We start from the raw sequence: 25,476 nt of genomic DNA, 5'->3' as shown, positions 1-25,476 counted from the left end.
TACAGTCTCAAAACCAGCCTTAGCTTTATCTTATTTCAACTAGAAGAAACCTCCAATCCGACAACAAAGTGAAAGGAACAAGTTAAACACGTACTACAAACTCTCCGGAGGAAGAATCACTTCAAAGTGTTGAGCTATGGAGAGGAGGAAAGGGCTTTTTCTTGGCGGTTTTAATACATTAAGAAGAACACTTAAAAACCTAAAAAGAATAAAGTGATGGCTGCCTTGTTTTTGTGATATAGAGAGAGAATTACCTTGAGCGATGGAGGAGGAAGAGCTGGCTTCCATGGCTGCCATCTTAGCTTGAAGCTCAACTTAAAAGAGAGGAAGAGGACAGAACGTAGAGAGAGAGAGAGAGAAGAGAGGGAGAGCTGGCTACTTTGTTCTGGAGAAATGAGATAAAATGATAATTTTACAAGGGAACTTATCTATATATTTAGCCCATAATGGGCCTAATCAGATGGGGCAGATCGATTGGGCTTGGATCTGCCCCATCTCACCTTTTATTTCCCTTTTAATTTGGGCCTCTCATTTTAAGTAGGTGATGCACCTACTTGTCAATTACTTAATCTTCGAAGGTTCTCGATTTTCTATACACGTGTATCATCCTCATTTAGTAGGTAGGACGTGAACCAAGTAGGACGGAAAATAAGTAGCTCAAGCAGTAGGAGATGTAAAGAAGTAGCTTAAGCAAGTAGAACGTGTAAGCACCTAGGACGTCTAAGCAAGTAGGACGTGTAAGGAAGTAGTTTAAGTAAATAGGACGTTTAAGCAAGTAGCTCGAGTAAGTAGGATGGGTAACTAGTAGCTCAAGCACGTAGGGCGTTTAACAAATAAGTGAAACATATAGGTGACACACATAAGTGAAGCTAGTAGGTCGTCTTACCTTGTCCGACGTCTCACTCGTTCATGAAAACTTATTCACTTTATCTAGACTTAATGTTCACACTTGGACCTTAAGCAACTACTATAACCTTATTCCTCTATATTCAAGTAAGTTCATTGACTTCATCTTAGTCGTACATACGTTAAGAAGTACGGGGTGTTACAGTTTGAATCTGATTAGATAGATCATACAAAGCATCCCCCAGTTATATCTTATATTGAGTCGCATCAATTTTCTTGCTCTGAATCATATAGTTTGATACTCTCAAAATTACTTGACAACATTATGTAAATTTGGAGTTCATTGGTATGGTTTGGTTTTAAACTTGAGGTTGGAAAAGTCTCATGTCTAAACCTGACTTCATTTCAATATGTTTTATCTATTAATACTTTCACTGAATATTTTAGTCTTTTAGAGACTGAATGTTAATATTATGTCCTCTTTTAACCTAACCTACAAAAAAAGAACGAGATGATAAAATTATATCATTTTAATGCGAAGAGAAATATATAAATATCAATAAAAAGTAATTAATTTAAATTAAATAATAAAGTAATGTACCAAATTGTTGAAAGATAACTAAACCTGAGCGTGTTAACCTTGAAATTTAAAATTGAGACCTGAAATATGAAAATTGAGAGAGTTGAGAGATAATTGAGTTTGTTTTTCTATTTGGTGATATCATTTTTTTTTTTTTTTTGTGTGTGTGAGAAAGAACATTTTTTTATTATTATTATTGATAAGACTCGATTTTTTAGCACACAACATGTATGGAAAGCTAGGAATGCATCATGCATGATGACGAAGTTTTGAAATCTAATAAAGTTATTTCAAAAGGCATTTTTTAATTTAACTAATTTGAACAATTCATACGTTCATCTCACTCAGTTAGTTTGTTAGGAAGACCAAATGTTTCAAAAATTGGAAAACTAATAATTTCATAATATGGTATGCGTTTGTTTTTATTGATATAGGTCTACATATGAAATCACTAAGACAAGTATTTAATAAAAAAATTGAAACTAGCTACGAACTTCGTCGTTACTGTCTAGCTAAACGCTCGAAGAATGTGTTGTACATGCTTACTAGGAAAATTGTAGCCACACGGGAAACTGATAGTGGTTGTGAAGATGTTTGGAGACTCACATGACATGGTTTTATGATGTAAATATTACATATTCATGGATTTTGAAATACAGTAGCTCATCGATTAGCTAATTTTTCGATATATTTCTTATGCTATTTTTTAGTTTTTTTAAGTTGGATTGTAAATACTGAGACAACAGATTTAGATACTTGTTATCTTTTAGTTTAATACTACTAGAAGTTAACTTTTCGCTAAAAGCAGGTTTATCAGTGAGTTAAGACGATCATTTCTTAGCTTCTAATGTTCAGTAGTTCTTAAAGTTCTGGTCTTGATTCGATTTATATTACGGGCCAAAAACTCAAGATGCAATTCAAGCCCATTAGATAGTCGGGCCAACTTAATGGGCTAGTTAATGGGTCGGGTTGATGAGTTAAATGATCTTGGCAACCTGACCATTTTCAGGCTCATAGCATGTTTGACCAAATCTTCTAAAATCAGCTTATTTGGAAAAGTATTTTTTTTTTAATCAAAAGTGCTTTTCAAAAAAGTACTTTTAGTGAGAAGTAGTTTGTGTTTGGCCAATTAATTTAAAAATCACTTTTATGCAGCAATTAATGTTTGACTAAACTTTTAAAAAGTGCTTCTAAATTTTCAAAAGTGCTTTTAGAAAAAGTGTTTTTGGGAAAAAAAACTACCTTTTTTTAGCTTTTGTTGTACCCCAAAAACACTTTATTTTCTCCCAAAAACTTGGCCAAACACCTTATACAGTCAAACATCTCTATAACAACAGCATCGTTGGGCCCGAAATTTTTCAGTTGTTATAGAGAATGGTTGTTCTACACCTATAACAACATTGACATTTAAATAATATTTCGTTGTTATAAGTAAAAAAGATGCATAAAATCTAATTTTCATTTTTAATTTTCAAATTCTAAACTTAATCACACTTCGTATAACGAAGGGCATTAATGATGAATATATATATATATATATATATATATATATATATATATATATATATATATATATATATATATTTTTTTGGTGTAATAGTGTATTAAATGATCAAATATTTGGTCAAAATCTCAACACTTATTATTAGTAATCATAAATATTCTATTTTTATAAAGATGGTTAATTATTAACAAAAAAAGAAAAGAAAATAGTTGTTATATATGCAGTAATTTTTTTACAAAAAGTATAAGATTATAAAGTTTTTATTGTTCTTTATATTTGAAATGATGTTATAGAAAAGTAAAATATAACATACAAAATATGTTTCAAAAAAAGTTAACTGTTATAAAAAGCTACTGCTATATGCGGATACTGTTATATAGAAATCTGACTGTATTTTTTAAAATAAGTACTTTTTGAAAAGAAAAAAAAAAGAAGAAGAAGAAGTAACATTTTTAACCTCCCAAAAAACTTGGCAAAACTTCCCAATAGTAGAACAAATAAGTAGAAGTAGAACAAGAACAATTGTATTTCTTTTTCTTGTGACAACTTAAATATGACTCAATTAGTCGGTTAGAAGCCGATCAACAGCACGTAACATGCCACGTTTCACATGACTCCTCTCTCCTTTCAAATCGAGTGGATTAGTCCACTAAACAAAACCAAAGCCCAACATGCGTGAATACGTAGAACTTCCTGGTACAATCTCCTACACTCACGACCACGGCCTTTTCATCTACTTCCTCTTTCCAATTGGCTAAATCTTCACAATATCCAATCACCAATCAACACGTATTAAACATACAATTCCACTTTCACTCTTCAACCTCTATAAATAATAATACTAATAATATATTGCTTTTCGTTTTTTCTCCAGTTTCTTCTTTGGCTCCTCCGACGCTTTCTCCTGTTCGCTTTTAGGGTTAGTTTTCTTCATCGTATTTTTGATTTTTCTCTTGTTGGTTTTGTTTAATTATGCAAGATTTAAATACCCTTTTGGCTTTTTTATGGTTCTATCTTTTTTTTTTTGGGAGTGATATAGTGTTCAGTGTGGTTTAATATGTTTGTTTTGTTCTTTTTGAAGGGATAGGAGGCGAAATTTTATTTGAAGAAAGAATTTTGTTGCTTCTTCAGCGAACAGGTGAGTTTAGTATTTTATTATTACTGTGTTTTTTTTTGGTTTCTAAGTGAAATTAGGTGGTGGGTTGTAACTGTAAGTTTTTTGATTTGATATGGTGCATGGTGTGCCCCTTTTTAGCCAGCTTGTAACATTGATCACCAGTCAGGTTTATGCTTTATTGTAACACTGACGTTGATATACTTGAAAACAAATAGCAGAATTATGTTTTATTGATTTTGTAAGAGCAGAGATGAATCGATAAAAGATAAAAGTGAAATTTTTCATTTTTCATGTATTAAAAAATTGACTATCATACCATAGCATAGTTATGGGACTTAATTAATTTGCTGAATTTTATGGTCTTCCAATTAATATCATTGTTTTCTTTGAAGTGATGAGAACCCGTTCAATAGCATCCTAAGTTTTCTTCATTTAGAAGAAAGATTTGGGAGGAATGTTCTTTGAATTTGGTGCCTCAATCCCCAAATATTTCCGTTGTATGTATTCTGATCTATGCAAGATACTTTTTTTTCGATACTAAATAATTTTTATTTTAAGTAAAATTAAGGATTTGCTAAAGTAGAGGTGGTTTAATCTATATCTCGACACGAACAATCAAGTTTATGCAGAATAGGAAGAGCATAAGAAGACTCTTGGCAAGCACCTAAATAAGAGCGACTATGTAACTATGATTGAATTCCAAATTAGCTGTTCTCAGCAATATTGATCTTCTGCTTCTATTGTGTTTCATTTTCTGTTAAGTTCGTGCATATTTGGTGGAATAGGTCTTTTGAGATAATCTTCTTCTATGTAAATTTAAGTTTGTCGGTTCGTTCCTAGCGCCTTCAATAGCCATATTTTTCGCATTGGAGGACATCTGCATATTGAAGTCTGCATAGGACGATCAACAATGTTATTATTCTTTCATGTTATCTTATGTGTGGTGCGTGCACCATATGAAGAACCTGAGCATTTCTAATCTTGTTCAATCATACATGACATAAGATCTATTCTGATATCAGATTTTGTGATGTTCATCTTGTAGTTATGTCGGTCTCAGAGATCCAACACGCACATTCTTGGTTTTACAACTGTTTTACATAAGCGTTTCACACAGTTTTATATTTTCACACCGCATAGCATTCCGTATCATTTCTCCATTTTGGTCATCTTATTCACCTCGCAGATTTTTGAACTGTCTAATTTCTTTAGTTTTGATCCTCATTCTTCAAATGATGACTAAACTTGTAATGCATATATTCTGTCTTACTCTTTTACTCATTCTGAAATCCTTGTTTTCTAGAGTGTTCTGAAAGCCTTCCAGGTTTTTTAAAAAGTAACTCTGGTGATCACGACTAATTTGAAAGTGTTTGCTGGCTTCTGATAGAGGAGTTGGATGAATAGTAGTTTTTCTGGCTTGTGGAGGTGGTTTTTTCCTTTTGTCAAGTTTTCAGAGCTGCTCCTTCTCTACTTGTTATCTCCTTTTACCTTTTTCTAAATGTTATATCTTTTTCTTTTTCTTCCAAAGCTTCTTTGTCGCTGAGGTTAGAGGAACATGTGGTTATGCTGCTCTGTACCTGAGCTTAGTTTGATTGCTTTCAATTCGGTTACCTCCAAAGTGCATCTCCCCTTGTTCAGCATTTCCCGGGGCGACACTGCCTTCAGCTGTTGGTCATCATATCCTTTCTCGTCTTTCCTAGTTCCCAACTTCCTTTTTGATGTTGCCTGTTACTGTGCAAAGTTTCCCTTCAACCTTCTGCCTTCTGACCATGCATTTGTTACACGACCCTTACAAGTACTTAGCTTACTCAATCATCTCTTTGACCTCTCCAACGATTTTATCTTTGACCTTCACTGTTCTATATTCTTGGCTGCCACAGTTGGTCTGCTGTACAAGTGTTAGTTGTAGTCTAAGTTGCTCGGACTCTCCAAAAATGCTGCCGCACCCGTGTCGGATCGTCCCAAAATACACTACTTTTGGAGGATCCGACACGCATCCGTCGATATTTGTGAAGAGTCCGAGTAACATAGGTTGTAGTCAATTTTAAACTGAAGAGAATTCTTTATAGGTGGTCTAATCTTGAATTTAAAAATGTCCTGCAAGGTAAATTTGCTACGGTTGAACTATCAAAGAGGTGGTAAGGGAGGATGGGTACTATCCTTGGTAATAGGTCTTATTACAGGCTTACAACTGAATGAAACAGTGTCCATATAGTGGCATAGGGGCGAATTTAGGTATTAATTTTGGGTCACGTGAACCCATGGTTTCTCGGTAAAACTAGGTATTTTATGTATATAATTTCTAAAATTGGTATAATATTAACTGCTGTCACCCATGCTATAAGAAGGTTAAATGGTGCACTTGGTTGAAGGTTGAGGGATTAATTCATTTTTTCCTTTCTTTTTTGTTAGTGGTGCGCCCATGTTTTAGAAATCCTAGATTCGCCTCTGGTGGCACCCCATCCTAGCAGTCTTTGTTTCTTATTTTTTAGAATGATCATGTCAAGCTCTTCCGGGCTATGGGCTAGTGATGATTATGCTGATGTATTTGTGGGCTTGGCAACAACACAATGTAGGATCATAATTGTGTTGTTCTTGGTTGGTTTTTGGAGGTATGATTTCAACTGGAAGAAAAAATGTAGCGGCAACCCATGGTTAATAAAAATAGTAGGTATTTTTGTTACGATGCTTAAGTGGCAGGTATTGGGCTGTCTGTTGGTGCTCAACCCATCAGGATTCAGCAGTATAGAATAACACGTTTAGCTTTGGCATTTGAGTTTCCTTTTTATCAAGGTCGTTGTTGCAGCTTGCTCCCCCCCCCCCCACAACCCCCCCAAATACAGTGATGGATTAATCAATTTAGTTATGTGTTGTGGGAATGCAGTCCATCATCATGTATCAGCGATGAATTGCCATAACGAATTGTGGCAAGTTCTTTTAAAATAATCAGGAGTTGGCGCTCAATATAACTTGGTATACTGGACAGTTCTGATACTACCGGCTCAAGCAATATGTGCCAAATGGTGTCTGGCTAAATATTGGTTAAATGCAATCAATTTATTCTCTATAAGAGAATATACTGATGAATTGTGGGTAAAATGATTGGGGATATCATATTCGGATAATGGTAAATGAACGCCGTCCTTTGTTGCAGGAAAGTTCAATATGGAGCAAAATGATACAGGCTGCCAAGCTCCTCAAGCTCCTGTCCTTTGTGTTAACAATTGTGGATTTTTTGGAACTGCAGCAACAATGAACATGTGCTCAAAGTGCTACAAGGACATGATGTTTAAGCAAGAACAAGCTAACTTTGCCGCTTCATCTATTGAAAACTTTGTGAATGGTGGAAGTTCAAGCACTAGTGTGAAAGCTGTTGATGTTGCTGTAACCGTGCAGGAAGGTCCCACAAAGTCCCTGGTTATACCCACGCAAGTTGCATGTGCACCACCAGAGAACGAACATGTTCAGAAGGCTAAGGAGGGGCCAAACAGGTGCAGCACCTGTAAGAGACGAGTTGGTTTGACCGGCTTCAGTTGCCGTTGTGGGGATCTTTTCTGCTCAGCTCATCGCTACTCTGACAAGCATGACTGTCCCTATGATTATCGCAAGGCTGCTCAAGATGCTATTGCGAAAGCCAATCCAGTTGTTAAGGCTGAAAAGCTCGACAAAATATGAAGGAATGTTCCGAGTTTTGAGCTGCAGTATTATCCAAGTTTGTCTTCTATACCCGTCTGGTGACAGCGGTTGTTAGGTGCCTAGGATTACGAGGGGTTGAGAGAAAGGCATCTTTGCAACTTGAGGGGTAGTAATGTTGGTATCGAGTAAGGAATGTTGTGGTTCCATCTTTAGTGCTTATTTTGTGCTTGTGATGGACATTCTTTTGGTTTATCTTATCATGTAGTGATTCCAATTTAATAACGTAAAAGTTGGTGTTCCTTAAGTAAAAGAAGTGTTTCTTTCCATCGAATCCTTTTCTTTAACCGCCTTCCAGAACGACTTTGTTTATTTTGCGGCAGAGTATGGTCAAGACCAAAATCATATTGCTAAGAGGACTTATTTATTTTGAGTAGTGTGAGTTTTTATACTATTAGTGTATAATGCATATTGACCTATCGTAGCAAGTAACCTGCATTTTTTCCAGGCTACAGATTTCACTATTACAGACGGTTATATATAGTTTTCTTTTAGGTAAGCTAATGGTAAAACTCTCACAATGTCACTGTTGAAATTAAGTTGTTGCTAAATTTGTATAATATTGGGCGATTGCCAGCTTGTATCGTTCACATGTTTCGACAGTTTCGGAGTCACTGATTGCATGTTCCCCTTTTCATCCTCCTGAGTGGCGTGCTTTTATTGATAAATTTCTCATGAGGTTGCCAACAGCCAAGACAGCTCTGTCTTTCTATGCTTTGGGAAAGCACAAGAACAGTTAAAACCATAACCAAAAGCTTTTTTAAATGCCTAAAACCATAACCAAATCAGTAAAATAATAACCACGGTTTGGTTATTGTTTGGTTCGGTTTGGTTGCTTTTTCAGACTACTGTGACAATTCAAATATTCTCTATTCACATTATTCAAATTTCTTAGTTCTTTTTTTCTCACTATGCTACGAACTTTTCGATATTGAGGGAAAGATATGCGAATGTAAAATGAAAAGAGATAGTAGGATTTTTTAACTTTTTACCCTTATGCTTACGACTTATTAGAGTTTTTGATTGTTGGACTTGGACATATTCTTTTAAGACATGGCCTTAAAAATAAGTAGACCAAAATTAAATTAATAATTAAAAGGTATAAAATATCTTTAATTATTTATGAAAAGTTAATATTATACATATAAATAATTATAAATTTTATGTATATAATTATCGGTTTGGTTCGGTTATTTATTCGGTTATTTTTTACTATAACCATAACCAAACCAAATATTATCGGTTTTTCAAATTTAAAATCAAACCAAACCAAACCAAACCAAAGCTTTTTTATGAAGTAAGGGGTGATGAATGTGTAATATCCACATGCAAATGCAGCAATCTTTTCCATAATTTACCTGTCACTTGGGCACTTGAATTAATGCTATGGCTACTCTTGTTTCTCTCAACTTTTATAGCCCACTGTTTCGCATTACAAAATAATTTCCTAATTTTCGTCATCCGTGGCTAGACTGAAGATTTATCAACGGAAAATGAGTGAATGTGTAAACCTCAACACTCTTGCAATAGTTTTTGGAGATAGTACTTCTTACTATTATCTCAGTTAAATATTTTTTATAGAAAGTATAGAAGTTTAACAGTCTTTTGATATAAAAGAAGGTTTGAACTTATCTCATTCATAACTATTTTACGGTAAACAATAGATATGCCATTATTTCCCTCTTTGAAGGATTTGGGTGCGTGGTCGATGTCGATTGTCGACTTTTATCTAAAGGCACGTTTACTTTGAAATACTCCTCACCACAATTATCTATGTCCTCCCATCTCTTGGTATCATAACTTTGAGATTTTCGTTTCTCTTTTGGGGGCAAGTGTTCATAGATAAACCTTGAGAAAGGTAAAACGAATTGAGAAGGTGATGTAAATGATTACAAAGTGTGACATGTGCACTCGCAGCATGCTGGTTAGCCAACCTGTTTCGCAAATATCGCCTAGTGTGTTGGCTCCTCTCAACCGTCTCCTTGATTTGTGGCTTCTTGTTCTCTTACGCTCGGAAAAACTCGTCGGATTTATCCTATTCCTCAAATTATGTAAATTTATTATGATTATTAATAAATTTTAAAATATATGTTAATTAAAATATTGTTTTTGTGTATGAGAAACATGTCATGCATATCAGGAGCCTAGCCACATACAATGAAAAGTGGTTAGTTGAATATCCATTCTTGAATATTTATATGGTGTATAAAGGAAATGATATTAAATACATAAGTAAAATAATTACTCTGTAAATATATATGTATTAAATGTTGAATAATTGACTTCGCTGCGTATATTAATGTGCATTCACCAAGAGGGAGTAAATATTTTATCTTAAGCTCCTCCTGCCCCACCCCCCACACCCACGCAATTTTTCTTGTTCGTTCTTATTGGCTGTTTGTTGGAGGCATTATTTATAATAATCTCAGTCAAAAAATTTCATTGAATAATAAGTATGATGTTTGGTTCGACGGGTTAATTAGGAAATATAAATAGTCTCAGCATAATTCCTGCAACTTTTAATTAGCATAATAATAATAATAATAATAATAATAATAATAATAATTCTCGCATAACTTTGTGCAGCATTTTGTAGCCATACTACAAGATACACGTATTATGTCATGCTTTATTTTATGTATTATATGCGGTACAGAATATAGAATAAAAATACGTATATTTGCAATATATACGAAAAAGTATTTAAAGAATATATGCTTAAAAATAAAGTTATTCTCTACATAACACTACTATGTCTTATTAGATAACATATGCATTTAATGTTAAGGCCAACTTATTTTAAATTTGTAATAAATCATGAAACATAAATCCCAAAAAGTAATTACTAGAAAAATGATAAGTAGAATCTCAAAGTTTTATTATAACCTGTAGAAAATTATAAAGAATATGTTTAACAAAACAAATGAAATTGTGCAGGAGGAATATGCATATGAAATGCATCATTATATCTTGTTGGGGATTAATGCAAATCTTGAAGCACTTTATGTCCAAAGGATAAAGAAATTGAAGTATCAAATGATTGCGCTATTTCTAGAACTTTTTTCTATGCCTATATTTGAATAGTATTCCTAAAAGCAACAAAAATAAAAAAGGAAAAAGAAAAGAGAAAAAAGAAGGAACAGAAAGACTAAAAGTGGGACCTAGTCCTCCTCCGCAAAATATTACTAAAAGGAAAATGTGGGGACAGGCCTTGACTGGTCCCACAATTAATGGTTGCAATGAGGGGACCACTTTGAGAGGATATCACATGTGAACTAGCAAAAAGAGACAGTATACATCCGAGTTCAAAACTAGCCACGTTAGGAACTAACAGCCAATGAAACCACTTCCATGAACTGTTGGTTTACTTAAAGTGAACTTGTTTCTCGTACAACCAGAATTTGACACTACAAATTGGACACTGTGGGTCCTTTGGTTGGAAATAAGTTATTCCAGGATCAACCAAACAAGTTATCTCAAGATAATTTATTCTGAGATTAGTTATTCCATTCTCCCATAGGGATAAATAAAACTATAACTCTGGAATAATTAATATCGGGATTAGTTATACTGCGATTTTATCCCAATCAAATGTGGAATAAGCTCATCTCAAATATAATTTCGGGACTATTTATTCTTATCCCTCGTACCAAACGAGAGTTGTGACTACACCTTATAGAGTGACCACTACTAAAAAATCCCGATTTACCTATGGAATTTACCGAGGGACCTCCATCGGTAAGCAAGATTTACCGAGGGACGCCATCGGTACTAGGCTTGTGGGTAATTGGACCCTTGGTAAATAATACCGAGGAACACTCTCGGCAAATACCAATGGAGACCCTCACACATCCCTCGGTACTTCCCTTCCCTCACATTCATGCAAGATTAAACATGCCGAGCAGTGGCGAAGCCACACTATGTCCAGGGTGTTCATCCGAACCCCCTCGGCGGAAAAAAATACTCTTTTTACAAGGTTAAAATTATTTTTTATGTATATATAGTAGACGTTGAACCCCCTTAGGCTTCTTCGTATATTTACTTTTTTATATTTTGAACCCTCTCGGCGGAAATCTTGGCTCCGCCACTGATGCCGAGTCGGTACTTAAGAAATATATGTAATATTGATATATTATTTACCGAGAGGCATCCATCGGTATATTAATGTTAATTAAATTAAAATTTTAAATACACTGAGGGACTACCCTTGATAAATAAAATATTTAATAATTATATTTTTCATTTTACTGAGGAATGTCCATCGGTAAGCTAAATGAAAAGTATTTTGATATTTGAAAATAACGAGGGACATCCCTCAGTAACTTGAAAATTTGAGATTTGCAATTACACTTGTTACCGAGGGACTCTATCGGTAAGCCCCTCAGTATTTCTGGTATTATTTTGGCAAGCAGTGCCTATTTTTTACTTCAGCACCTGCTATATAAAAGATTTCAATAGCCGATTCAATAGAAACAGAAACGCAACCAATAATAGCCATCAAAACAATAATAAAAATACTCCGAAATAATTCAAACATTAAAAATAAGCCAACAAACATCGTATGAATCCAACCAACTTTGAGGTTATGCAAAAATATATCAAAAGCATCTCACTAGACTTCAAATAATCCAAAGTAACATAAGTTAGAACAAAAATAATAATTGACACCTAATACTCCATTTCAGTCTCTCCATACTCTCTATTATCCTGATCCTCATCATCTCCATGCTCCTCATCCTCCTCATCCTCTCCATCATCATGATCAGGGCTCGTGGGGGAGAGGGGGGGAGGGGGGAAGAACAAGGCAACTTGATGAGGTTACACACGTGGGCCTTGAGTTCTTTGACGTCTGACTCAAGCATTATCCTACGTCGCTCCTCCTTCAACCTTTTATTTTGTTCATCCTCAAAATTCCTAGCAAGTTCCCGAAGCTCGTATCGCATCTCCTCAAGCTGCTCATTTGACACAGTGGCAGAACTCCCTATACCTTGCAATCCACACTGGAGGCGGTGAAAGTTCTTCTTGGAGCAAAGGCCGTACGCTTTTCCCTTATTTACGCCGCCGACCGTGTCCAACCAACAGGAGATAGTATGTTCCTCCGATGGGGTGATTGGATTGCATTGATCATCAGTCGGCTGACTCCTAGTGAGATCCTCCATCGCTTGATTATACCTATTCTACATTAAAAGTAAAATTTAGTATATAAACAAACGTTACAAAATAAACTCTGAAAAGTGAAAAAAAAAACGGAAAAAAAAAAAAAACAAGACAAGATAACTTCTTTTTACTTGAGTAGCTTTTTAGCAAGCTGCCCAGCCGATGTTCGGATGGGCAGAATCTCCAAGATTAAAATATTTGAATCTTAAACTAGCAAAAAAATAGTTAAAACTAGCGCCCGAGTGAAGGTGGAATTTGGTTCTGTTCAAAAGGCATATCTCTTTTTGGATCTGCTTACTTATCTTCAATGCAATAACTAGAAATAAGTCAATATTTACTCAGCCATTAAAATCAAGAAAAATGTTATCTTTATGAAGTAATACAGAAAGAAAAGCTATATATAAACACAGAATCCAACAAATTATAGGAACATGATTTTCTTAAAATACAGAGGATCCGAGGGGGAAATATAACAGGGAAAAAGATCAATTCCCAATCTGTAGATTACATAAATTCTTGAAGCTTATGGAGTAATGAAATTATAATTTTTTTTCAAGTCAAACGAAAATAAAATTGTAATTTAGTTTTGCTTTTGGCTAGATAACTATTCGACCCGTTTCAACAACCCGAAAATTGATCAAATCTGATAGTCATAGCGTCGGAGACAAATCAAATTTGAGATTTAAAAATTTTGGATTGGTTTGGAAGGCATTACTAGGTGCTTCTGTCACTTGTGGGAATATAAAGATAGCAGTAATGGTCCGTAAAGGTGATAGAATTGGAAGGTGATAACGAGTTTGTTTATGTACTTCTGTCTAATATGTATGCATTGCATAGGAAGTGGATTGATATTAGTGGCATGACAGAGCAGAGGAAGGAGAAAAGAGTGAGAAAAGAAGCTGGTCGGAGTTGGATAGAAGTGAAAAACTCAACTCCAATCTCATCCAGTACGTGACAAAAAGATGATAAGTGAAGATGCACCTAAACCCAAGAAGTTGCTGGCCAGGTTCATGGAACTATTGTTCGAGAAATAAGTAGGTCCTTTTTTGTCACAAATCGAAGCATTTTACGTCCCATATACAAAGGCTAATTAAAAAGAACATGATCTGCCTTCAACCTCCATTGACAAAAGATGTAGATATTTAAATGGTAAAGATGAAGATAAACATGTTGCTGAATTGGGGAGGGTTGTTTGTCAACTTCGTCAGTGTGTTTATACATTAACACTTCCAACAGAAACACTAACCTATCATGAAAAAAAAATGAATGTTCATTCCATCCCTTATCATTACTAGTATCTGAGATTTGGGATTATTCTGAAAGTATAATTGTTGATCAGATCGCTAAGATATATAGCAATAAACACAGTTGAGAACAGAGTTAAATAAGAAGAAGAAAGAGTTAATCGAAAATCTAAAGATTCAAAAGCCACAAAAGTTTATCCAAGATAAAATCGCCAAGAGATTATATATATATATATATATATATATATATATATATATATATATATATATATATATATATATATATATATATATATATATATGTAACTTAGGAAGGAATAACATGAAGAGAAAACTAAATAGAAGTTGAGTCTTACCAGTAACCATAAAAACAATATTACTAGTCAAATATGTTCCAAGTAAGTTTAGAGCTTACATAGGTATGCTCTACCCGTGGCTCGATCCAAACTTCTTTTCCATCTTTGTTTTTCGTATGGGCCTTCTTCCATAGCTCATGACGAGTGGGTGGTCTACCAAGAGAAACTTTCTGCAAATGAAATAAACAAAGTTAATGTTGTTTATGTCATTATTTGTATTTGCTACCATCTAAATGCTTAAACAATTACCAATTTCCTCCGAGCAGTCCCCATGGACACTGAACCACAAGTGTGCAATGAGCCACCTTTCTTAGACTTTTGAGCTGCCTTTGTCTGGGAGCTCTTCTTTTGAAACTCCGACGTAGCCCAGTATTTATTAAGCTCCTCCCGCAACTCGTCCTGCCGCCTAGTCTTTTGACCCTTAGTTCGAGCGTCAGAAAAAATGTTTGACAACCAAGAACTCGCCTTCGTTGTAAAATTGCTTCTAATAACATGATCCTCGATAGGGTTCCATGTACACTTTTTCTGCAAAAAAAAAAAAAATGTAAAAGACATCAGAGGAATAGGCGTCTCGAAGTGCCTACACTAAGAAGACATCTTCCATGGAATTTGAAGTGCCAAAATCAATATGCATGCTCTCTCTGTGTGAAGTGAGTTCATCACAAAGTTTAAGATAGATAACATGGAACAACCACTAAACAAGCAGACTTGCTTCATTTTCATCATAAGATGGAGCAGTTGGGAACTCCTGATGATATTTCGACCTATTATACTAATCTAGGGGAGGACAGCTCAAATCAACAAACATAAAATAGTTCTCTGGCATAAATTGTCAAATACTGGGGCAAGCTAGCCAAGCAGTTACAAATATGATTAACAGAGAGTTCCCACCATAGTACTTTAAGATATTTTAGAATTAGAGGAGAAGACTCATTTAATCCATTTTGTGATCCAAAATATACATACCAAAACTCATTAAGGATCGTCTGTTGCGTATGACATGGAACTTCACCCCACGTCGCGAAGGCATCGCTATAAAGTTTCTGGATTGCTGTTGAGATTGCATTTGCAGCTGGCCTAGAAGGATAAAACCTACAAGACAACAATTTTAAAGCATTTAAAATTGTTAATTCAGGAATTAGAAAATAATAGAGAAATTAGAATGTAATAAAAGAATAAACTTACCCTTCTCAATCAGCGATGATGCGCACCCTGCGTAGATGATCTAACTTTTCAGGTGATGGAAGATCTGGACCATCAACTGAAGACGGCGTCGAAGGTTGGCTAGGAGATGCCTCAGAATTGCTCGATCCAATATTTAGCCTAGAAAGGCCTGGACTGGCTGATCGAGTAGCCTCTGACGAAGGAGTCTCTGGAGATGGACGTCGTTCCATAGCAGTGAGGTAAGCTGAATACATGCTAGGTGGAGGTACATAAGAGGGAGGCATCGAGGAACAACCCGAGGGAGGCATATTGTAGAAAGGGGCAACAGGTGAAATCCCGAAATAGCCTTGTGGAGGCATTGAGCTATAGCCCTGTGGAGGCATCGAGCTCTACCCCTGCATTGAGCTATAGCCCTGTGGAGGCATCGAGCTCTACCCCTAGTATTGAGCTATAGCCCTGTGGAGGCATCGAGCTCTATCCCTGGGGGGGCATAGTACCATATAAAGAATGTGAAAATGACGACGGCCCCTGTGAAGAAGGATGCAATGGTGGAATCGACGAAAGAGATGGACTCGGTGTAGACACAGTTGATTCCCCTTTACTCTTTGATGACGGGCCATGTGAAGAAGGATGCAATGGTGGAATTGTAGAATGAGATGGACTCGATGTAGACACGGATTATTTCCCTCGACTCTTGGTAGTACTCTTCGCACCCTTACTCTTAGTGGTACTCTTCCCACGCGAACTATTACTCTGATGTCGCTCATTTTTATCACCTGGTGCCATCTGCAACGTGCAAATTGAGATTTTTAGAACATAAATTAGCTAATTACTGGATAATGAGATTGTTAAAACTAAAATATTGAGGATTAAGTTTGTTTTTATTGGAGTGGACATTTCATCACCTTGAACAAAATTCCTAACGGACCTCCCAGAAATTGCAACTATGGCAGATTGGCAACAATTGACACAATACTAAGCCTAAAGTGAGAAGCAAGCATGACTGATATAGTGAGGTAGCGCAACTTAAACATACTTGTCCAGCTTGTGTCTATTGGGTTTTATGGGGCGAAAAAAACTCCAGGTAGGTTGAAGGGAACACTGTTATAGTACAACGCTAAAGTTCAAATGTCTTTGCATTTTGCCTTTTTGGGGCAATATAGAATATACAGGTTGTAAAAGATGAAAACATGTTAGAATTCATAAATAAACTCGCCACAGGAATAGATCCATGTATAGATAGGAATAACTCATTTTGTTTTTGCATAGGCATTACCCTGACTTTGATACCATTTTATTGCTTTGTTGTTTTATCCTTGTTCATCCAATAGAATACTTCAGAGAATTCACATATCATTGATGGTGTTGTAAGCAATTAAGTTCATCCCATGCAGTGTCATCATTTTCCAGCAAAAAGAACTATAAACATAAACAACTTTCAAAAGTCAGGAAAAAAGTTTTCTGTATTGATCATCCACATACACAGCAAACCATAAATTGAACAACAAAAAAGTGCAGATCCCTTGAATTAACATGCCAAAAGGATTTTAGCTCCTATATTTGCAACTAATAAAACTATTATCGACAAAATTACATGAGAACAGATCATTCAAGATGGTGTGAATAATTACCTCTTCTCCCATAATGCACAAAAAGAGTAGAGAAGAATAATATCCATATGCATCACTGTATGTTAGTGCCTGACTATAGCATTTTTCAATTAGGAGTTAAATAAATATTTAATATAAAAACTAGCGCTAAAAAGGAACGAACGAATTTATCCTCCTCGCTAATTTCATTCTCAACAGGTAAGTTTTCCTCCTCGCTTATTTCATTTTCAACAGGTAATTCTTCCTCTTCACTTGTGTCACTACTGTCTGTTGAATCTTTCTCAAAAGAAGAGTATTCATTGTCAACAGATAGTTCTTCCTCTTCATTTGCCATGGAAGTTCCTTCCTCGAGATCAATTTCTTCATACATGCGGTCAGGATGCTCTAATTCATTTTCTAATTCTCTGTCCACCGTTTCTTGAACACTCGATATGTCATTTCGATATGCAACATTCAAATTATTCTCGACTTCCACACGACCCACAGGCTTTGTTTTAATAACCATCCACCAATCTGATTTATCCCTACGCAACGGATAAGGAGCATAATACACTTGCTTAACATTTTGTGCAATGACAAAAGGATCATAGCTTCTATACTACCTTGTATGCTTAACTTCAACAATTTTGTAATGTGGGTCTATCCTTGTACCAGGTTTTGGTGTTGGGTCAAATCACTTACAACAAAAAAGTATAAATTTTTGTATGGCCAACCAGGATACTCTAGTTCTAAAATTTCTTGGAGCACACCATAATAATCAATATCTCTATCTTGATTGTTAGTGTCCCTTTTATCCCAGACTTCGTTGTTATTGCTTTTATAATGCTTGGAGCTTTCTTCAGTACAGAACTTGTAACCATTGACATTGTATTTTTTTTCATCGTTTTGACGTAAGGGCTTGGTCCCCAAGCTATATCTTTCAGAAACTGGTCAGTTATGCCATTATTTGGATCATGGACCTAGTGGTGAAAAAAATAAAATGTTAGAAAATATTTATAGTTTATAAAAAATGAAATCTAATTGAATTTTATAAGTTAACACTTACATAACATTTGAACCACTCGCTAAACTCAGAATAAACAGGAGCACAACCATACATACGTACAAACAAACTGTCCAACACATTTAACACTTGTTAATGACATATTAGTATGTATTATTTTGAAAAACTCAATAATATAGTTAGAAACTTACTTATAATATGTCTGAACTTCCGAGCAATTCAAAAATACATGTGTTGTGGCTGACTTTTTCTCCATTTCAGTCAGGAGTCTTCTTTTAGTAGTTTTAGAACCCCGGCCTGGTTGATTGAATATGGATGTAGGCGGGGCCAAAGGATCATTATCACCTTCATTGTATCGAGTTGGTTTATTTCTCAAACATGGCACATGTTTCTTAAAATAATAAGAACAGAAATGAGAGGTTTCGCAGCGAGATAGGCCTCACATATTGATCCCTCAATCCTATTCTTCTGTTTCACAAACCGTTTACATCTGTATAACTTCAAGTTAGATAGGAATCAAAAAAAATTATTCAAAATTCAAAAATTAAATAATAATTTATAATCGTTACCTCTCCTAAGGGTACATCCATCTATATTGAACCGGGCCGCCGAGTAGTGCCTCATTTACAAGGTGGACTGGAAGATGTTCCATCACATCAAAGAAACCACATGGAAGAAATTTCTCCAGCTTACAAGAGGTTACACGAATGTTCTGATTTATCAAAAGTAGACTATCTTTACTCAATGTGTTGGAACACAACTCTTTGAAGAACAAACTAATCTCTATGATTGGTTTCCATATTCTTTCGAGTAAGCCATGAAATGCAATAGGAACTAAAGTTTCCATGAAAACATGGAAATCATGACTTTTCATACCCACCAACTTTCCTTCAACCATATCTAGACTTTTGCCCAAGTTGGACGCATACCCCTTGGGCATCCTCAAACTCTTTATCCACTCACAAATCTTTCAATTATCCTCCAAAGTGAATGTATAACTGGCGTTTGGCTTGATGATCTTATTTTTGTTTTTTGATTGTTGTAGTTGCAATTCTGGTCGCCTACAATATTCCACTAAGTCCTTCCTGGCCTTTATGTTATCTTTTGTCTTGTCCCTAACATCCATCACTGTATTAAACAGATTATCAAAATAATTCTTTTCAATATGCATGACATTAAGATTATGTCAGAGAAGATTATGCTTCCAATAAGGTAACTCGCAAAATATGCTCTGTTTCATCCAATTATGCTCAACCCCATATCCATCTAATCTAGAAGGTGGAGTTTCTATCACCTTAGGCAAGTCCCTAACCCTCTCCCAAATTTGCTCCCCTGACAATGTTGGCGGTGGGAAGTCATGTTCAGTTTTATTCTTCATGAATGCATTTCTCATACTCCTAAACTCATGATCCACTGTAAGAACTGACGGTGACAATCAAACCATGAATTCTTTCCCCCGTGTTTTAAAGTGAACGATCTAGTGTTTTCCATACAACAAGGACAAGCTAACTTACCAGCAGTCATCCACCCTGACAACATTCCATAAGCGGGAAAATCATTAATAGTCCACATAAGAGCAGCACGCATATTCAAGTTTTGTTTGGTTGATATGTCGTATGTTAAAACACCTTCGTGCCACAAAGTCTGTCAAAGGCTGCAAATATACATCAATCAAACTTTTTGGATTGCTTGGACCCTGGATAATGCAAGTTAGGAACAAATATGGACTTGTCATACATCTCGTGCGGAAGATTATACGGTGTGACAAAGAGCGGCCAACATGAATATGGTGCAGCTGAGACAGAAAATGGTGTGAATCCATCAGCACACAAACCCAATCGAATATTCTTTGGTTCATTAGCAAAATCCGGAAACATTCTATCAAAATGCTTCCATGCTCCTCCATCTGATGGATGACACAAAACACCAGGTGGCCTTCTATTTTCATAGTGCCATCTCATATGAGGAGCGGAACTCAATGATGTATACAACCTCTTTAACCTTGGGATAAGGGGTAAATAATGCATCGCCTTAACTGCAACCCTCTTGCCGCTGGCAAGCTGTTTAAAACGAGATATTCCACAAACTTTGCAATTCTCTAAATCTGCATCATCCTTATAATACAACATGCAACCTTTTTCACAATAATCAATTCTCATATACGAGAGTCCTAATTTGGAAACCATTTTTTTGCTTTATAGTAATCATCAGGTATGTCTAATGTCACACCCCAATTCCGATAGGGCATGATGGGCACCCAACTCTTACTTAGAGCTGAGTGAACCCTCTGGCATTCACATAATGAAACTGGACATATAAAAAAATTTCAAAAATATAATAAGGTACTTTCCGTCAAACCATAGAAATTTGCGAACGATACTCAATTAATCAAAAACCGAGTAAGCCATGCTGACATATCGGCCTATATGGTCGCTTTACTCAACGCATGACATCTCAACATACTAACCACAGGACACTGTCTGCAAAGTCTCTAAGAGTAAACACCTGAATCACATGAGTCGGGACAGGGCCCCGACATACCCGTACACACATATGATAATCATAATGACTCAGCACTGCTCCAGAAAGAAAATGGAGTTTGTCAATCCCAGCTGATGGCCAACCATCCTAGCTGAATACTTTTACCTGCAAAACAATATGGGACTGTGTGACATGAACACAGCGCCCAGTAAAAGCGGACGCGTACGAACAATGTACCGAGTATGTAAGGCTGCAGTAATCATAAAGAATGAGACATAAGCCATAATGAATGTATGAGAAACCACCTGTAATATGAATAGCCCCGAAGGGCATGACTAAAAATGTAAATATATACCATACCCAACCCTTTAGTAAAGGACTCGGTGAAATATAAATATATACCGTACCCGGCCCTCTAGTGAGGGACTCGGTGAAGTAATCATATATATACCGTACCCGGCCCTTTAGTGAGGGACTCAAGAAATAATCATATATATACCGTACCGCCCCCTACAGTGAGGGTCTCGGTGAACAATGCAATGAAACTGTGCACGAATACATACCGGCTCGGGACTCGGTGAATGATATATTAACAACATGCACGAGTAGAATATCATGAGCAACCATATACAAATTAAATCATCATCTGAGACTCAATAGAATAATTAGAATGAACCAACACTGGAGAATCAAAGACAACTATCATGTCAAGTACCACTGAGAACTAGAATTCTTTGGAATTATGTATGTTCATCGTTCGCTCGTTTATGTAATTCATGCCAAAAAGAAGGAAGGGATAGCTTTACATACATATAAAAGCAAATGAATGCAAGTGAGACTCATAAGATTATTTGTGGAACTCTTTGAATAACCTGGAAGCATAACACCCTCGAATGTCACTATGGATTATAATATCAAAATAGGACTTCAGGAATCATAGACACGTATCAGGACATAATGAAATAGCTTCTGAAAATTAAGAACATTAGCCATTCTAGTATTTAATAATAGGAGCTTCTTTGGAGTTTATACGTTCGTCGTCCGTTTGTCTCATATAGACCATGCCAAAAGAAGAAAAGGGAATAGCCTTAACATACCTTGTCGCTTCTCAAGTTAACCATAACTTAGGTCTCGGGCTTCACCAATCTACAAATAATACCAAATATGCCAAAAATTAAATTAGGATACTCTTTCAAACCAATCCTTAATTACTTAGAAATCTAACGATATTCGGGTAGCATCTTCTTTTAAAAACTTAATAATCCTCATGATTCCAATTTAACCAAAATATCAATCACAATACCAGTTACAATATCAACAAATACATATCCAAATAGAATCAAATCCATTCTTAAATCACCTCCAAAATAGCCCAATATACATTCATATACCGATGTTTGTGTACACTTCTTTATTTTCGTATATACATAGTTTACCAACAAACACAACAACAACAACTACAGACAATCCCACGATATTCCAGCCCACAAAACAATTCATAACAACCACCAAACAGCCCACAAGTCATTTGATATCCAAAAATTATAACCGAACTTTCAACGTCATTTTCTTTATTCTAACCCGTCAAATCTATCAATGATCATGGTAAGAATATCATTAACATCTTAAACATACCTTATATGAGCAGCCACCACGAAACCAACATCCCCCAAGTTCAATTTTTAGCTTAAAACGACGACGACAACTCGTACTACACTTTATCCTTCACGAGCCTCGCAATTCGGGGCCTCAAACTTGATCGAACCCTTGCTTTATCTCTCTAAACTCCCCTCACTCACTCTCTACCATGTTATGGACTTTTTGGTATGTAATGAGGATGATAAGGGTTAAAACATCCCTTAAATAGCAAGGGAAGTGGGCCTGACCCGACTTGGAGTCGGGTTGGGCCGAGCCCACTGCCCAGCTTGACCTTTCTGTCTTAAAATGTCCATAACTTTTTATCCCTATGTCGTGTGAAGTCCCACGACCTATGGTTGGAAAGCTAATTCAATTATCTACAACTTTTATGTTTGAATTTTTCCCAAATTCCCAAATAATGATGGGGTTATGGCCTACCGAAGTCAGATCACCCGAAAACGTAACTTAAAAACATCTTTTTGGAGAGCTTCCACTTGGATATGGCTCAAGGGTCCTTCTTGAGTTGTGTTTAACTTCACATATATTGTCCATATAAATTTTCATATGTCCTTTATAAAAACCCCATCATGTGGGCCCCACCTCAGCTTACGGTTACGAGGGCTATATCTTTTAACGTATCATTCCAATCATACTGTACGAATTCCAAATATCATACTCATGCTATCCTCATGCTAATACAGTACAATTTCATCCTTTATACTTGTAATATTTGCTCCTCCTTGAGCTCACATTAAGCCATCTACAGCCTTAGTAACGCGAAATTTTCTGGAGTGTAACATCTAAGTTCGGGTTAAGTTCTTTCATAAGCCCATTCATAGCGTTCATGCCCGCTTGAGCAACATTCGTATCCGATTTAATACTTAGCAGTCTAACTGCAACAGACAACGCAGAGTGCGACATGCTTGCGGAAAGTGGACGACTAGCAGACTCTAACTATGAATAAAAACATTGTGCCTCTTCATTGGGAAGTTGATCAACATATTGTTGGTTGTTACCCTCATTGTACATCCCAAGAGCATCCATAACCATTTCATGCAATCTAGGATCTGACTACTTTCACCAACAACAAAATTATGATTGCAAATATTACCGACACTACCCTCATTTTCTCCATGACTAGTCCAAACATAATAGTCGTACATAAAACCCTTACTACAAAGATCAACCCTAACATCTTCCGGTTTTAACCACTTTACACAATTGCAATCCGCACAAAGACACCTAATTGTCCCGTCCTTTTGACAAAATAAATTTGCCTGATTAAGAAACCCCTTAACGCCTTGCTTAAATTCATCCCTAAACCCCCGCCGATCAGGTAACACCCTATCATACATCCATCTACGATGTTCATTTTCCATCTACATGTACAAATAACAAATCCACATCGATACTTTAAGATGCATAGAATAATTCTACATATAATACACAGCTTTAGTGATCAAGTAAATAAACCAAATTCTATATACAGTTCCTTATAGTCTACAAATAAAATGCTTAATCACATAAAAGGCAGGGAACAACCGGAAAAAGGAGTAAATGAATCGTACAATCAACAACAAAACAAAAAAAACACAAAGATTTCAGGAATTAGAAAACAAACGCCTAAACAGAGAAACGAGGGTGAATGGAATCTCAAAGAACAAAACCACTTCATTATGAAAAAACCAAACCAATTCAATCATATATTTCAAAAGAAAAATGAATAGAATTCTGGGGGAAAAAAGAGAGAGAGAAGGGAACCACGACTAGCGGGGCGACGACGAAAGGGTTCTGGTCTTTCTTTTTTAGCAACAGCAGCAGTAGTGAAGGCAAGAACTCTAACGGAAAGATGCTGAAAATTAAGCAACCACAATTTGCAAATTAAGCAACTACAATTTGCAACAAAATTTATGCTACATGGGTTAATTAATAACACAGTTAGATATCTTAAATATTATGTTGACTATGTTTAGTTGTAAAAGTGAATTCCTAAAATTCCAGTTCTTAGAAGGATCTCCATAATTTGCAACCAATTTTCCACAATCCAAATGAGGGGGAAAAGTGGATAAACCACATTAACATAGTCGTGACCACAGTATCAATTTAATTGTAAGATTTTATGAAATAATTGGATGAATTAAAAACAAGGGGTTTGGGGAAAGATCTCAGAGAAAAGCTTCTAAATACCAATTGAATATGCTGCAACTTCAATCCAAATAATGTGCACTGAAAACACCCTCTACTTCTTTTTCTTGATAAATCAAGCAAGTTCTATTGCTACACATCAAGTTTGTCTTCTACACATAGAGATGTTCTTAAAAAAATACCTATCAATCAATCTACTAGTTAAAAGAGAAAGCTAAAAGTTTGGCACAAATTTCATATTAATAGATAAAGGATTAATTCAGTTTGGCATGAATTCCAATTCAACAGACAAAAAATTCAAACTTGGATCATTTTGCTAGGTCGGAAAAAGAATCCCCAAATTACAAGAAAGAATAAAAGAGAGAAAGATTTACCAGAAAAGCTGAGAAATTTGCTAGGTCAGTTTACAAATGGTGATGGGTTTTAATTTGCTCCTGCTTTTGAACAAAACCTAAGTTGAAAAGGTTTTAGTCTTTCTTTTTGCTGAATTTTTGGCGCTTACGTTTCCCGCTTTTGTTCTTTTTTCCTTTTAAGTTTTCTCTCAACTTTTTTTTTTTTTTGGCTCTAATGTGTATATTAAACCTCTTATAATCTTGGAGATAATAAGTAAATAAAAATTTTAAATTTAGATAATAACCATAAAATTCTGTAGAAAAGTTGCAAAAAACTCACTTTAAATATTTATAATTTAAATTAGTACTATTTTAGATCGAACCACCAATTGAATAAAATTTAACTTAAAAAAAGATATTTTATATTTGTTAAGACAAAATTGAGATTGTTTTAAAGAAGATGAATTTATCCTAAAAGAGTGAAATAAAATTTTGTTTGGAAATGTGAAATCAAATTAACTCCAAACAAAAAAAAGAATCACTAAACTTATACAATTTTTTCATAAATATCGTTTTCTCAAAATAACTAAGGTCTCATTTGTTTTT

The 25,476-nt window shown here is 35.5% G+C and overlaps 2 protein-coding genes across 4 annotated transcripts; one reads left to right on the top strand and one right to left on the bottom strand.

Annotated features, from left to right (window-relative positions):
* Nucleotides 1–3,748: 3,748 nt before the first annotated feature.
* Nucleotides 3,749–8,014, top strand: LOC132063128 (zinc finger A20 and AN1 domain-containing stress-associated protein 8-like). The gene is made up of 3 exons (XM_059455565.1): nucleotides 3,749–3,849; nucleotides 4,012–4,068; nucleotides 7,202–8,014. The coding sequence occupies exon 3, from the start codon at nucleotides 7,213–7,215 to the stop codon at nucleotides 7,720–7,722; it is 510 nt and encodes a 169-aa protein (XP_059311548.1). The 5' UTR covers nucleotides 3,749–3,849; nucleotides 4,012–4,068; nucleotides 7,202–7,212; the 3' UTR covers nucleotides 7,723–8,014.
* A 4,223-nt stretch (nucleotides 8,015–12,237) lies between these two features.
* Nucleotides 12,238–25,169, bottom strand: LOC132062466 (uncharacterized). 3 transcript variants are annotated; one of them, XR_009416185.1, is made up of 5 exons: nucleotides 24,913–25,112; nucleotides 16,159–16,447; nucleotides 14,747–15,022; nucleotides 14,557–14,663; nucleotides 12,238–12,917 (listed from the first exon to the last, which is right to left on the bottom strand). XR_009416185.1 is itself a non-coding variant. In XM_059455033.1 (5 exons), exons 2-5 carry the CDS (start codon nucleotides 16,426–16,428, stop codon nucleotides 12,384–12,386), a joined length of 1,191 nt encoding a protein of 396 aa, XP_059311016.1. In that variant the 5' UTR covers nucleotides 16,429–16,447; nucleotides 24,913–25,169; the 3' UTR covers nucleotides 12,238–12,383. The 3 variants fall into 3 exon arrangements, 2 of the variants coding, with proteins under 2 accessions (XP_059311016.1, XP_059311017.1); XM_059455033.1 differs by having other exon boundaries at nucleotides 14,557–14,667; nucleotides 24,913–25,169; XM_059455034.1 differs by lacking the exon at nucleotides 24,913–25,112 and adding an exon at nucleotides 24,155–24,906 and having other exon boundaries at nucleotides 14,557–14,667.
* Between the last annotated feature and the right edge of the window lie 307 nt (nucleotides 25,170–25,476).

Source organism: Lycium ferocissimum, chromosome 7, assembly GCF_029784015.1.
Source record: "Lycium ferocissimum isolate CSIRO_LF1 chromosome 7, AGI_CSIRO_Lferr_CH_V1, whole genome shotgun sequence".
Lineage (NCBI taxonomy): Eukaryota > Viridiplantae > Streptophyta > Magnoliopsida > Solanales > Solanaceae > Lycium > Lycium ferocissimum.
The sequence above is the reverse complement of the archived record's forward strand: the minus strand, read 5'-3'. Positions and strand labels throughout refer to the sequence as shown.

What these genes read in the sequence shown, in the direction of transcription:
- LOC132063128 (XM_059455565.1), top strand. Translation starts at nt 7,213, where the DNA reads ATGGAGCAAAATGATACAGGCTGCCAAGCTCCTCAAGCTCCTGTCCTT.
- LOC132062466 (XM_059455033.1), bottom strand. Translation starts at nt 16,428, where the DNA reads ATGAGCGACATCAGAGTAATAGTTCGCGTGGGAAGAGTACCACTAAGA. An exon ending in ATTTTCACATTCTTTATATG is followed by an intron (nt 15,023 to 16,158) that starts GTACTATGCCCC and finishes TTTTTTTTGCAG; the next exon opens with AAAAAGTGTACATGGAACCC. An exon ending in GGACTGCTCGGAGGAAATTG is followed by an intron (nt 14,668 to 14,746) that starts GTAATTGTTTAA and finishes TTTCATTTGCAG; the next exon opens with AAAGTTTCTCTTGGTAGACC.